At 47.9% G+C, this 15,712-nt stretch overlaps 1 protein-coding gene across 1 annotated transcript in view; it reads right to left on the reverse strand.

Moving 5' to 3' along the window:
- LOC147095446 (integrin alpha-M-like) overlaps nucleotides 1-15,712 on the reverse strand; it is a 47,845-nt gene that overhangs the window by 13,815 nt on the left and 18,318 nt on the right. The window contains exons 7-9 of the mRNA XM_085973638.1: nucleotides 7,276-7,421; nucleotides 5,973-6,120; nucleotides 2,421-2,565 (exon numbers count right to left, since the gene is read on the reverse strand). Of these exons, the coding sequence (XP_085829764.1) occupies nucleotides 2,421-2,565; nucleotides 5,973-6,120; nucleotides 7,276-7,421 (439 nt within the window). The remainder of the gene's footprint in view (nucleotides 1-2,420; nucleotides 2,566-5,972; nucleotides 6,121-7,275; nucleotides 7,422-15,712) is intronic.

Genomic DNA, 15,712 nt, shown 5'->3' on the forward strand with positions numbered 1-15,712 from the left:
CAGAAATCATACTATGACAAGTCATCCAAAACTCTGAAACCATTGACAAGGGATGATATTGTCAGGATTGAGGATCCTGATGCATGGAACAGGAAAGCTACAGTTCTTGAGGAAGTAGGACCAAGGTCATACACTGTTAGAACTGAGGAAGGACAGATTCTCAGGAGGAACCGCCGTTCCCTCCTAAAAACACAAGAGACTATCGAAGAGCAAATCAATGACAATGCCGCAACTGAATCTTGTCACTCACCACCAGAACAATCTAACACAAATACACATACAGGCTCTCATGAAAACACATCAGACTTACCTGTGCTGAGAAGATCCACACGTGAAGTAAAAAAGCCTGATAGACTTAATCTTTGAGTACAAAGAAAACTACATTGAAAATGTATTGACTGTTGAAGATGTTTATGTTGTTATTGATTGATATTGATTGATACTGATTTTGTTTAACCTCAAAGAAAGGGGGATGTAATGATCAGTAACCTGTCATTCTGGAATGGTACACTAGGTGGTGCTGTATGTATATAAGAGTGGGCTACCCAGGATGCACGAGGCTACCCACAAGGCAGCAGTCAAGATGGATGCCTCTACAGATACTGTACCTTGTCCACATGTGCTCAATAAAGTGTCTAGCAAAAGCTAGCTGTTCTTAATAAAAATGACTAGTTATTAATGAACATAACACAATCTAGTAAATCTCCTCTGCACCCTCTCTAAGGCCTTCACATCCTTCCTAAGTGCGGTGCCCAGAATTGGACACAATACTCCAGTTGAGGCCGAACCAGTGTTTTATGTAGGTTCATCATAACTTCCTTGCTTTTGTATTCTATTCCTCTGTTTATGAAGCCCAGGATCCCGTATGCTTTTTTTAAATGCTTTCTCAACCTGCCCTGCCACCTTCAATGATTTGTGCACATATACCCCCAGGTCTCTCTGTTCATGCACCCCCTTTAACAGTGTACCCTTTAGTTTGTATTGCCTCTCCTCGTTCTTCCTACCAAAATGGAATGTTGTCCTTTATCTCGAGGGCTGGGATACAAAGGGGAGGGAGTTATGCTGCAGTTGTATAAAGCTCTGGTCAGACCCCACCTGGAGTTACTGTGTTCAGTTCTGGGCCCCGCCCCTCAGGAAGGATACATTGACCGTGGAGGGGGAGCAGCGCAGGTTCCCCAGAATGATACCGGGGCTAAAAGGGTCCAATTATGAGGACAGGTTCATTTGGAGCTTCCAAGACTGAGATGGATCAGTCTTTGTTGGGTAAGGGTATGGAGGGATATGGAGCCAAGGTGGGTGGATGGGGTTGAGGTACAGATCAACCATAATCTGATTGAATGGCTCAACAGGCTTGAGGGGCTGAATGGCATCCCCCTGTTACTATGGTCCTAACCACTTCTTCCCTCAATTAATACATTTTGTAGATGGGTATTCTGCGGTGAGTATCTCACCTCCTGACTCCACAAAGCCTTTCCACCATCTACAAAGGTGCAAGTCAGGAGTGTGATGGAATACTCTCCACTTGCCTGGATGAGTGCAGCTCCAACAACACTCAAGAAGCTCGACACCATCCAGGACAAAGCAGCCTGCTTGATTGGCACCCCATCCACCACCTTAAACATTCACTCCCTCCACCACCGGCGTACCGTGGCTGCAGCGTGTACCATCTACAAGATGCACTGCAGCAACTCGCCAAGGCTTCTTCGGCAGCACCTCCCAAACCTGCAACCTCTTCCACCTGGAAGGACAAGGGCAGCAGGCACGTGGGAACACCACCACCTCCAAGTTCCCCTCCAAGTCACACACCATCCTGACTTGGAAATATATCGGCCGCTCCTTCATTGTCGCTGGGTCAAAATCCTGGAACTCCCTCCTTAACAGCACTGTGGGAGCACCTTCACCACACGGACTGCAGCGGTTCAATAAGGAAGATTTGCATTTCTGTAGCACCTTTCACCACCTCAGCCATGATCTTATTGAATGGCGGAGCAGGCTTGAGGGTTTGTGTGGCCTACTCCTGCTCCTAATTCTGATGTAATCTGTTTTAGTGATGTTGGTTGAGGGATAAATATTATCCCAGGACACCGGGGGAGAACATCCCTGCTCTTCTTCAAAATAGTGCCATGGGATCTTTTACGTCCACCTGAGTGAGCAGACGGGGCCTTGGTTTAACGTCTGACGGAGTAACGCTCCCTTGGTACTGCAGTGGGAGCATCGGCCTAGATTTTTTGTGCTCGTGTCTTTGGAGTAGGGACTTGAACCCACAGCCTTCTGACTCAGAGGCGAGGGTGCTGCCCACTGAGCCACTGGCTGACACAGCTCAGCACCACCATCTCGAGGGGCCATCTAGGGATGGGCAGTAAATGGCCAGCCTTGCCCACACATCCCGAGAATGGATTCAAAGATGAAGCTTGCCGCACCTTCGATTGCAAAGATCTTCTCCTGCAGTTCTTTCTGAATGCTGTCCAGGGCCTGGAAGTTGCTCACTTGAAACACGTTCTTCTTTTCGGAGGCAATTATGTTGAGCTGATCCCTTGCTCTTGAATCGGTGAAGGCAGAGCCAACCTTTGGAAGCAAATAAATCAAGGGTCAACGTTCATGTAGGGTCATGAGCCACATCTGGGAAACATCCCATAGGTCTTCTACAGCAACTTACATTGATATCACACCCGTCAACATAGTGAAAGGCGCCTTATCAGAATAAAAAATTGACACATGTAGTAGATGTGGAATATATGGACTAGCAGAAGGCACTGGATAAAGTGCCTCACAGGAGGCTTGTTAGAGGTAGATGTGGAGTATATGGACTAGCAGAAGGCACCGGAAAAAATGCTTCACAGGAGGCTTGTTAGAGGTAGATGTGGAGTATATGGACTCGCAGAAGACACCGGATAAAGTGCCTCACAGGAGGCTTGTTAGAGGCAAAACAACTTGAATTTATGTAGTGCCTTCAACAACAAAAATAACAACAACTTGCATTTAAACAGAGCTTTTAAACGTAGTAAAACGTCCCAAGGAGCGATAATCAAACAACATTTGACACCGAGCCACATAAGGAGAAATTAGGGCAGGTGACTAAAACCTTGATCAAAGAGGTAGGTTTTAAGGAGCGTCTTAAAGGAAAGCAAGGTAGAGAGGCGGAGAGGTTTAGGGGAGAGGTTTAAGGAGGGAATTCCAGAGCTTAGGGCCAAGGCAGCTGAGGGCATGGCCGCCAATGGTGGAGCGATTAAAATCAGGGATGCTAAAGAGGCCAGAATTGGAGGAATGCAGATATCTCGGAACGTTGTAGGGCTGGAGGAGATTACAGAGATAGGGAGGGGTGAGGGCTATGGAGGGATTTGAAAACAAGGATGAGAATTTTGAAATCGAGGCGTTGCTTAACTGGGAGCCAATGTAGGTCAGCGAGCACAGTGGAGATGGGTGAACGGGACTTGGGGCGAGTTAGGACACGGGCAGCCAAGTTTTGAATGATCTCAAGTTTACGTAGGGTGGAATGTGGGAGGCCAGCCAGGAGTGCGTTGGAATAGTCAAGTCTAGAGGTAACAAAGGCAGGATGAAGGTTTCAGCAGCGGATGAACTGAGGCAGGGGTGGAGACGGGCGAACTTACGGAGGTGGAAGTAGGCAGTCTTAGTTATGCTGCGGATATGTTGTCGGAAGCTCATTTCAGGGTCAAATAGGGCAGCAATGTGGCGAACGGTGTGGTTCAGCCTCAGACAGATGTTAGGGAGAGGGATGGAGTCAGTGACGAGGGAACGGAGTTTGTGGCGGGGACCGAAAACAATGGCTTCGGTCTTCCCAATATTTAGTTGGAAGAAATTTCTGCTCCTCCAGGACTGGATGTTGGACAAGCAGTCTGAAAATTTAGATTCAAACAGAAGTTGGCTCCGAGCCAGACAAGGAGATATTAGGGCAGGTGACTTAAAGCGTAGTCGAAGAGTTCATTTTTTAGGAGTGTCTTAAAAGAGGAAGGAGAGGTAGAAACGTTTAAGGTGGGAATTCCAGAGCTCGGGCCCTAGGTTGAAGGCACGGCCGCCAGTGGTGGAGCGATAAAAATCGGGGGATGCTCAAGAGGCCAGAATTGGGTGTCCTTGTACACCAGTCACTGAAAGCAAGCATGTAGGTGCAGCAAGCAGTTAGGAAGGCAAATGGTATGTTGGCCTTCATTGCAAGAGGATTTGAGTACAGAAGCAAGGATGTCTTACTACAGTTATACAGGGCCTTGGTGAGACCACACCTGGAGTACTGTGTGCAGTTTAGGTCACTTACCTAAGAAAGGATATACTTACCATAGAGGGAGTGCAACAAAGGTTCACCAGACTGATTCCTGGGATGGCAGGACTGTTGTATGAGGAGAGATTGGGTCGACTAGGCCTTTATTCACTCGAGTTTAGAAGAATGAGAGGGGATCTCATTGAATCGTATAAAATTCTGACAGGGCTAGACAGACTGGATGCAGGGAGGATGTTTCCCCTGGCTGGGGGGGTCTAGAACGAGGGGTCACAGTCTCAGGATAAGGGGTAGGATATTTAGGACTGAGATGAGGAGAAATTTCTTCACTCAGAGGGTGGTGAACCTGTGGAATTCTCTAACACAGAAGGCTGTGGAAGCCAAGTCACTGAATAGAATTACAAAGGAGATAGATAGATTTCTAGACATAAAAGGCATCAATGTGTATGGGGAGAGAGTGGGAATATGGTATTGAGATAGAGGATCAGTCATGATCATATTGAATGGTGGAGCAGGCTCGAAGGGCTGAATGGCCGATTCCTGCTCCTATTTTTCGATGTTCCTAATTGGCGGAGCGCAGAGATCTTGGAGGGTTGTGGGGCTGGAGGAGGTTACAGAGATAGAAACATAGAAACATAGAAGATAGTAGCAGGAGTAGGCCATTCGGCCCCTCGAGCCTGCTCCGCCATTCAATGCGATCATGGCTGATCATCCAAATTCAGTACCCGGTCCCTGCTTTCTCCCCATACCCCTTGATCACTTTAGCCTTAAGAAATATATCCAACTCCTTCTTGAATATATTTAATGTATTGGCCTCTACTGCCTTCTGTGGTAGAGAATTCCACAGGTTCACCACTCTCTGGGTGAAGAAATTCCTCCTAATTTCTGTCCTAAATGGCTGACCCCTTATCCTTAGACTGTGACCCCTGGTTCTGGACTCCCCGACCATCGGGAACATCCTTCCTGCATCTAGTCTGTCCAGTCCTGTCAGAATTTTATAAGTTTCAATGAGATCCCCTCTCATTTTTCTAAACTCCAGCGAGTACAAGCCCAATCGATCCAATCTCTCCTCATACGTCATTCCTGCCATCCCAGGTATCAGCCTGGTGAATCTTCGCTGAACTCCTTCCATGGCAAGAACATCCTTCCTCAGATAAGGCGACCAAAACTGCACACAATACTCAAGATGTGGTCTCACCAAGGCCCTGTACAACTGCAGCAAGACATCCTTGTTCCTGTACTCAAACCCTCTCGCTATGAAGGCCAACATGCCATTTGCCTTCTTAACCGCCTGCTGCACCTGCATGCTTACCTTCAGCGACTGGTGCACAAGGACACCCAGGTCTCTTTGCACTTCCCCTTCTCCCAATCTATTGCCATTTAGATAATAATCTGCCTTCCTGTTTTTGACACCAATGTGGATAACCTCACATTCATCCACGTTATATTGCATCTGCTATGCTTCTGCCCAGTCACCCAACCTGTCCAAATTATCCTGGAGTTTCTCGGCATCCTCCTCACAGCACACACGCCCACCCAGCTTTGTGTAGGGAACGGGCGAGCCCATGGAGAGATTTGAAAACAAGGATGAGAATTTAAAATCGAGGCATTGTGGGGACAGTTGACCAAAAGCTTGGTCAAAGAGGTGGGTTTTAAGGGGGAAGGAGAGAGAGAGAGAAATAATTAGCGCGTTTGGGAAAAAAACCTGCAACAACACACAGAGCGAAGAATTCACTGAGCTCACCCCGATCGCGTAACGTTGGATCTTTTTCTGGTTCGCCGCTTCAATGGCTGGTCTGAAATGTGTATTATAAGATTCTCCATCGGTGATTGTGATCAGGATCCGTTTGGCTCCGTTTCGTGCCCCCGCGGACGGTAAGAATATTTTGTCCCTGTAATGGGATCAGACAAAGTCATTGAGTCGCTCACCACACACACAGCAGGAAAGGCCGAGGCTCCATTCTGGGCCTAGTGCTCAGTCAGCCGATTGCACCCGGCGTGGGACTGAGCCCCCCAGATACACGCACACACACAGCAGGAAAGGCCCAGGCTCCATTCCGGGCCTAGTGCTCAGTCAGCTGATCTCACCCGGTGTGGGACTGAGCCCCCAGTCACTCACACACAGACGGAAAGGCCCAAGCTTCAATCCGGGCCTAGTGCTCAGTCCGCCACTCTCGCCCCGTGTGGGACTGAGCCCCACCCCCCAGACACACAGACACAGAGCAGGAAAGGCCCAGGCTCCAATCTTGGCCTAGTGCCCAGTCAGCTGATCTCGCTCGGTGTGGGACTGAGCCCCTCCCCCCAGACACACAGACGGAAAGGCCCAAGCTTCAATCCGGGCCTAGTGCTCAGTCCGCCACTCTCGCCCCGTGTGGGACTGAGCCCCACCCCCCAGACACACAGACACAGAGCAGGAAAGGCCCAGGCTCCAATCTTGGCCTAGTGCCCAGTCAGCTGATCTCACCCGGTGTGGAACTGAGCCCCCAATCACACACACACAGAGCAGGAAAGGCCCAGGCTCCAATCTTGGCCTAGTGCCCAGTCAGCTGATCTCACCCGGTGTGGAACTGAGCCCCCAATCACACACACACAGAGCAGGAAAGGCCCAGGCTCCAATCTTGGCCTAGTGCCCAGTCAGCCGATCTCACCCGGTGTGGAACTGAGCCCCCAATCACACACACACAGAGCAGGAAAGGCCCAGGCTCCAACCTTGGCCTAGTGCCCAGTCAGCCGATCTCACTCGGTGTGGGACTGAGCCCCTCCCCCCAGACACACAGACGGAAAGGCCCAAGCTTCAATCCGGGCCTAGTGCCCAGTCAGCCGATCTCGCCCGGAGTGGGACTGAGCCCCTCCCCCCAGACACAGAGCAGGAAAGGCCCAGGCTCCAATCCAGGCCCAGTGCCCAGTCTGCCGCTCTCGCCCAATGTGGGACTGAGCCCCACAATCATTTGTTTGCTTAAGGCTCCTGTGAAGTGCCTTGGGATGGTTTTCTCCACCAGAGGTGCTGCATAAGTTGTTGACAAAGGAAATGTTTTTCCAATACTCACGCTACATATTGGATCCCTCTTGGTGTGTCGGTCCCTCCTCCACTTTGCCATATGTTATGTACAAGATCTTCCTTGTTGGAAGCCTGACTGTATTTGATAAAATTGAACTCTGTCTGCACCTTGGAGCTAAACTGTGCCACTGCGATCTACACAAAAGGAACATCAGTTAAATTACATAGAATTACATCGGATATATGGCACAGAAACAGGCCATTTGGCCCAACCAGTCCATGCTGGCCTTTATGCTCCACTCAAGCCTCCTCCTGTCTTTCCTCATCTAACTCTATCAGCGTAACTCTCTATTCCCTTCTCCCTCATATGCTTGTCTAGCTTCCCCTTAAATGCATCGATAATATTTGCTTCAACCACTCCCTGTGGTAGCGAGTTCCACATTCTCACCACTCTCTGGGTAAAGAAGTTTCTCCTGAATTCCCTATTGGATTTCTTGATGACTATATTATATTGACGGCCTCTAGTTATGCTCTTCCCCACAAGTGGAAACATTCTCTCTGTATCTACTCTATCAAAACCTTTCACGATTTTAAAGACCTCTATTAGGTCACCCCTCAGCCTTCTTTTTTCCAAAGAGAAAAGTGACCGTGTGGTAAACCACTGTTTGTATTCCACTGTGTACATGCCTGTACATGTCTCAGCTGACTCCTCCCACGAGTCCAGGTATAAAGGTGATTGCTCCACAGTCCCTCTGTATTCTGGACTGGTCGACCACTCGAGGCACACCTTCATTCTTGTAGTGTATGTAACCGTCTACCTTTAAGAGACTATTGTATGTAACCGTTCACCTTTAAGAGAACTACTTTAGGTGTGGCACTACTTGTTTGGCTTCTGTATACGGTAATACCGACGGTGACCACACCGGTATATAAGTGCTGTGGCATGATTTATAGGGCAGATTCGCCCTGACCTTCGAATAGTAAAGTCCTGTTGTATGTTACTCCTGAAGTCTGTGTCGTAATTAACTGCACAACCCACAGACTTTACAGTGGCGACGAGTCCGATTGTACCCTGCGGCAACAATACTTTCAAAGCAACAAAAGAGCGTCGAAAAGAGGCAACCGCCCTCGTCATTCGGCTGGGAGAAAACTCAAGGCTGCAGCAATAGAAAGGAGGAAGACTTTAGCGACAAAAACTTCCATCAGCAACAGGCACTGACTGTCCCTTCTGCCACGGTGACTGTGAGTAAGGGAAAGTGAAAAGAATAGCCGGAGGATAAGGGCTGGGCACTCGACCACGGTCGAGGGGGAAAAGGAGCCGGACAAAAAGTCGGGTCCAACGGTGTCGTGAGAGACCACGACCGGGGGAAAAGCCGGGCGGTGACCGAAGCCACGAAGCGCTGCGACCGGGAGCGTAGGCGCGGGAAGAGAGAAACTCAGCCGCAGCCGGGGAGAGAAGCACCGGACTGTGAGAGGGCTGGGAGGCGCGATTGGGGTCCGAGCGAGCGGGAGAGGCAGAGCCGACCAAGAGAGACTGCGCGAGAGCCAGTCCAGCGGCTGAACTATCCTTCGTCAACGGGGTGTAACCAGCGCCGGTAGAGCCGAGCGAGCGGGAGAGAGGCAGAGCCGAGCAAGGGGAACTGTGTGAGAGCCAGTCCAGCGGCTGAACTGTCCTCCGTCAACGGGGTGTACCCAGCGCCGGTAGAGCCGAGCGAGCGGGAGAGAGACAGAGCCGAGCAAGGGGAACTGTGCGAGAGCCAGCCCAGCGGCTGAACCTGTTCGCCGTCAACGGGGTACCCAGAGCCGGTCGCCCTGCCATAAAATAAAAAAGGGAAAGCCTTGAAGCCGACGCGCAGGCTGTGAACCTGAAAGCCAGCAGCCGTCGCCCGTGGGGAAAGTGTACCCCTCCCGCCAGGGAAGAAACGCGGGAAGCCGCCATTAGGCGGGGAAGAAGACAGAAGCGGGAAACCGCCATTGAAGTGGGCGGGGAGAGAAGATAAGAGCGGGAAACCGCCATTTTCGCGGGAAAACCGCCAGCTTAGAAAAAAAAAAAAAAATAATTTAAAGAAATACTTCTGTTGTTCCCAAAGAGAGGAAGATGCCTAAACGTGGTAACATCAACGATTTTAATTCGGAGATAGAAGACTGGGCCACGTACGTGGAACGCATTGAGATCTATTGTGAGGCCAACAAAATAGAAGCAGACGACAAAGCTATAACCTTGCTAAACTCGATGGGCGCAAAGACATACGGGCTCTTGAAGCATCTACTATCACCAGCTAAACCGGCGGATCAGACTTTCGATGAGATAGTGGCTGTTCTGAAGGATCACTTGAACCCCACACCATTGATGTTGGCTGAACGATTCAATTTCTATGCGAGAACGCAACGGAAAGACAAAAGCAACGCGGAATACTTGGTCGAACTGCGTAGACTAGCGAAATGCTGCCAGTTCGGAGGGAATCTGACAGAGGCACTGCGAGACAAGTTCGTATGCGGACTGTCCAAGGAAGGGACGCAAAAGCGACTACTCGAAGAGAACGACCTTACACTTGACAGGGCTGTCCTTATAGCAGCATCGCATGAAGCCGCAGCGAAAGGAACCACGGAAATGCAGCTAAAGGCAGCGGCACTCGGTGTGGACCAAATTACCTCGAGTATAACAAAATCCTATCGCTGTGGGAAGACAACACACGATCAGAACCAATGCTGGTTTAAGAACCAGGAATGTAGGAAATGTGGCAAACTGGGTCACATCGCTAAGGTATGCCGGTCAGGGAAGAAGACCAACAACCAAAGGAAGCCATCACAGGAAAAGTACAACAAGGTACACAAGGTGGCTGAGAAGAGTTCAGACGAACAGAATTCAGACTCAGACCCAAACGGCCAGGAGCTGGGTAGTCTGAGAATTCATAATGTGAGTAAGGAAGCTGACCTACAAACTATCTGGGTCATGCTAAAAATAGCTGGAGTCCAAGTGAAAATGGAGTTGGACACTGGATCAGCTGTATCAGTCATAAATCGAAGGGATTACCACCGGCTATTCTCACATATACCCTTAAGAGATACCAAGTTCGTATTGCAGACATACACGGGGCATAAAGTATACCCCATGGGAAAGATAAGAGTCAAGGTGAGAGATAGGGGTAAAGAACACCCAAGAATGAACTTATACGTACTACCTGAGGGAGGACCACCACTTCTAGGACGGGAGTGGATCAAGAAAATAGACATGGAATGGCACTACCTACAGGATAGGACAGAGTCAACATGGATTTACAAAGGGTAAATCGTGCTTGACTAATCTATTGGAATTTTTTGAGGGAGTAACTGGTAGAATAGATGGGGGAGAGCCAGTAGATGTGGTGTACCTGGACTTCCAAAAGGCCTTCGATAAGGTCCCACATAAAAGATTAGCATGGAAAATTGAGGCTCATGGGATAAAGGGGAAAGTTTTGGCGTGGATAGGGAACTGGCTGTCAGATAGAAAACAGAGAGTTGGAATAAACGGCTCATTTTCTGAATGGCAGGCAGTAACAAGTGGGGTACCACAGGGATCTGTCCTGGGCCCCCAGCTGTTCACAATTTACATTAATGACCTGGATCAGGGAGTCGGATGCAGCATTTCCAAATTTGCAGACGACACTAAACTAGGAGGGGGGGTGGGCTCAGAGGAAGAGACCAGGAAGCTCCAGAGCGATTTGGACAGACTGGGCGATTGGGCGGATAAATGGCAGATGCACTATAATGTGGACAAGTGCGAAGTTATCCACCTTGGGTGCAGGAACGGGAGGGCAAATTATTATTTAAATGGCAATAGATTGGGAGAGGGGGAAGTACAGAGAGACCTGGGTGTTCTTGTACACCAGTCACTGAAGGCGAGCATGCAGGTGCAACAGGCGGTCAAGAAGGCAAACGGTATGCTGGCCTTCATAGCAAAAGGGTTAGAATACAGGAACAGGGATACCTTGCTGCAGCTGTACAGGGCACTGGTGAGACCACACCTCGAGTACTGTGTACAGTTTTGGTCGCCTCATCTGAGGAAGGATGTTCTTGCCATGGAGGGGGTGCAGCGGCGATTCACCAGGCTGATACCAGGAATGGCGGGAATGACCTATGAGGAGAGACTATGTAGTTTAGGGATGTACACACTGGAGTTTAGAAGATTGAGAGGGGACCTCATAGAAGTGTATAAAATTCTGACAGGTCTAGACAGACTGGATGCAGAAGGAATGTTTCCCTTGGCGGGTGAGAACAGAACTAGAGGACATAATTTAAGGATAAGGGCTAAACCATTTAGGACAGAGATGAGGGGGAATTTCTTCACTCAGAGAGTGGTGAAACTGTGGAACTCATTGCCACAGAGGGCAGTGTACGCCAGCTCATTAAATATATTTAAGAGGGAATTAGATATATTTCTACGGGCAAAAGGGGTTAAGGGTTACGGAGAGAAGGCGGGGACGGGATACTGAATTAAAGGATCAGCCATGATCTCATCGAATGGCGGAGCAGGCACGAAGGGCCGAATGGCCTACTCCTGCTCCTATCTTCTATGTATCTATGTATGTATCTATGTAAGCAATGACGAGTGAGGACTCGGTGCAGACAAGCAGCTCAGACTCTGAGCCGGAAGACGATAAGTCCAACCCAAGTATGAAAAACAAGGTTAACATGAACTCACTGACTAAGGTTGGAAAAACGATGGCGTGTATAAAGACAGAGAATTCTGAGTCTGTTCAAGTTACAGACATATGCATTACGGAGGAACACCGGGCTCGAACTCAACGTCATCTCAAAGTACGACAACAATTAGAACAATTGAGTTACCGTCTCGTACAAGAGATGAAAACAATGAAAAAGTTCTATGACACCGAATGGGAGAGTCTGGAAAGACAACAGAACCTGCTGGCTCAAGCAGAGAGCGACCATAGAGCCATCGTGACCAATTACCGATCACATCTCCCTTATGATGTTCAGGAGTTAGAATATTTGCATGATCTAGAGATACAGCATAAAGGCAAACCACGCTACACTGAGGATTTTGTTCTGCAATTGGAGACGGAGCTAGTGCAGGCAAGGTTAAGAGAAGCTGAATCGCAGTGTGCACTTAAAGAGATGCAGAAAAAAATCTTGGACATAGAAAAGAGAAATGCTTCTTTACCTGATGAGAATAATGTGGCCATGTTGCAAGAGGAGCTTATAGGGGCGAAACTGAAAGAAGCTAAGCAAAGGATGTTGGAACTTGAAACACAGAACCAAATCAGCAGTAACCAGCTATGTCGAGCAGAGAAGGAGTGCAATGGTCTACAGGAGAAGGTGCAATATCTCTCAACCCAGAATAAGGGACTACTCACTCAGTTAAATGAAAGTAAAGGGGAAATGGCTGAGATAGACTGCAAGAATAAAGAAGATTTGATGGCAGTGAGACTTCGAGAGGCAGATAGCATAGCAGCCTTGGCTGAACTCCAACAGAAAATTGCGAAAGAAGCAAATGAAGAGGAATCTTCAGGAAGCCAGAATTTTATTCCAGTTCTTCTCTACGACTCCTTACAAGCAGAGTGTGAGAAGTTGAAAGAACAGTATGAACAGGCCCAGGCTACAATTCTGGAGGGGGTTAACTCGGCAACCTCCGAAAAGCTAGTTTCAGTAGAAGCATATGAGCAACTAAAGGTTGAACATGAGCAAGAAGTCCAAAGGCTGCAGGAAATTCTTGATGAGCTCAAGGCCAAGACAGACTCATCGGTAGAAGTTCCATCCATAGATGAGAAATTAGAGGTGAAAGACATGGCAGAACATGAAAGGCAAGATGTCCAAGAACTCAGAAAATTATTGAAGGAAACCCAAGACAAATATGAGGCGGCAATGACCGAGGTTCAACAACTTGAAGAACAGATTCAACTGGGAATCCTTTCAGTGGAAGAAAAGGAAACTGTAAGAAACACAGAGACTGTAAGACATGAGCTAGAGAGCATCATGGCACAAGAGCTAGATAGCATCATGGCACAACTTCTCCGAGCGCTGAAAGCCAAAGTCCAAGAGGAAAAGAAGATGAAAGCATTGGAGGAAAAGGTGGATGAAATGGAGAAGACTCTGATTCACAGTGTTCCCGTGGAAGAGTTAACGGTCAGCCAACTCCTTCATATGTTGAGGGACAAGACTCTGCAATGGGAACAATCTGAACACGAGCTTCAATCTTCAGAGGGAAGGAGTTTGGAGCTCTCAAAAGTTACGGATATAGCTGAGGGTGCAACACGGATTTTACTGGGATGCCAAAAGTACGCTGAATCACGTCAATGGGAACAACAGAATGTTGAAACAGATGCTCCAGTAGAAGGATTGAATAGCCCGATCAATCAATCTCCGATGGAAGGGGAAGTATTGAAGTCATTAGTGAAGGATTTGCAGGAAACCCAGGAAGAGTGGGATGAATATGAACGCATAAAGAAGTCTCTTCAGGAAAGATGTCTAGGGAGGGAACAACAGTCGGCTAACGTCCAGTTGGGTAAGGAAGAAGTAGCAGGCCCTCTCGCTAGACTAGCTCAGGATGACACCGAATATTACCATGACCTGTTGAGTGACACGGAATATTACGAGGACTTGGTCTGCCCAGCTTGTGATGAAAACTCCCAAAGTGCAGAAACCAGGATGAAGCACTTAAAGTCTAAGGAACATAGGGAGATGGTGGCGCTACAGCTGGCAGCTGATAAGGGAGCCCCGAGAGTCTCCAAGAAGCAAAAAAGGAAAAGACGAAGCCGAAGATGATAACCATCTAAATCATTATCACTTCTAATGGGAAAGTAGGGAAAAATTACTAAGGCAGTCCAGCTGTTTGTAAAAGTCAGCACTGCTGGTTCAGCAGGACGGAAGTTCAAGCTGTTACGTCAAGGGAAAGACTATTGGATGAGTCACGCTAGCAATGTGAACCGGCTACACCACAGAGATGTTGTTCGGACCGAGTCAAGACCAGAGACTGAATCTGTGAACTGTTCCCACAGAGACTGAACCTGTGAACTGTTTTCCGCAGAGACTATATCTGTAAATTGTTTTACATGAAGTTGAATATATGTTATGTTTAATGGGGAATACGTATGTTGTAAGCTAAAAAGGGAGGATTGTAGTGTATGTAACCGTCTACCTTTAAGAGACTATTGTATGTAACCGTTCACCTTTAAGAGAACTATTTTAGGTGTGGCACTACTTGTTTGGCTTCTGTGCATGATTTATAGGGCAGATTCGCCCTGACCTTCGAATAGTAAAGTCCTGTTGTATGTTACTCCTGAAGTCTGTGTCATAATTAACTGCACAACCCACAGACTTTACAATTCTCTTGTTAATAAAAGCCTGTTAGTTACTCGCTTAATCTCAGTCTTTTGAGTTATTGATAGCGCATCAATTTTATTAACAAGATTTTTATAATGGAGAAGATCCTCACACCAGCATGCCTAGACTTAGACCATCGGGAGTCGGACGCATCCACCAAGTTTACTAAAGCCTGTTAGTTACTCGCTTAATCTCAGTCTTTTGAGTTATTGATAGCGCATCACCCTGCCTGTTCATCCTTTCCTGATATGTATACCCTCGCATTTCTGGCATCATTGTAAATTATCCTTGTCAATCTTCTCTGCACCCTCTCCAGTGCCTCTATCTACTTTTCTATTTTTTCTCCACATTATATTCCATTTGCCATGTTCTTGCCCACTCACTTAGCCTGTCTATATCCCCTTGAAGCATCTTTGCATCCTCCTCACAGCTTACATTCCCACCCAGCTTTGTATCATCAGCAAACTTGGATATATTACATTTGGTCCCCTCGTCCAAATCATTGATGTAGATTGTGAATAGCTGAGGCCCAAGCACTGATCCTTGCGGTACCCCACTAGTTACAGCCTGCCATCCCGAAAATGACCCGTTTATTCCTACTCTCTGTTTTCTGTCCATTAACCAATCCTCAATCTATGCTGGTCCAGATGGCTTGCATCCCAGGTTGCTAAGGGAATTGGGGGAGGAGATAGCGGAAGGGCTTGCCATCATTTTCCAATCTTCCCTAGATGCGGGGGAGGTGCCTGAGGATTGGAAAGTGGCAAATGTGACACCATTGTTCAAGAAAGGGTGTAAGGACAATCCTAGTAACTACAGGTAGGTCAGTTTAACAGCAGCGTTGGGTAAAGTTTTAGAAACAATAATCAAGGAAAAAATTAATGGGCATTTGGAGAGGTTTAAGCTAATTAAGGAGAGCCAACATGGGTTTGTAAAAGGAAAATCGTGTTTGACTAATCTAATTGAATTTTTTGATGAAGTAACGGAGGATTGATGAAGGGAATGCAATGGATGTTGTCTACATGGATTTGACAAAGTATCACATAGAAGGCTGGTTAACAAAATTGAGGCTCATGGAATAGGTGGGTCAGTGGCAGCTTGGATAAGGAATTGGCTTAAGGGCAGAAAACAGTGAGTTGTGGTAAATGGCTGTTTTTCAGACTGGGGGA

Source organism: Somniosus microcephalus, unplaced genomic scaffold (genome assembly GCF_052327205.1).
Source record: "Somniosus microcephalus isolate GS21.2 unplaced genomic scaffold, FLI_Smic_1.0 unresolved_chr1, whole genome shotgun sequence".
Classification (NCBI taxonomy): Eukaryota; Metazoa; Chordata; class Chondrichthyes; order Squaliformes; family Somniosidae; genus Somniosus; species Somniosus microcephalus.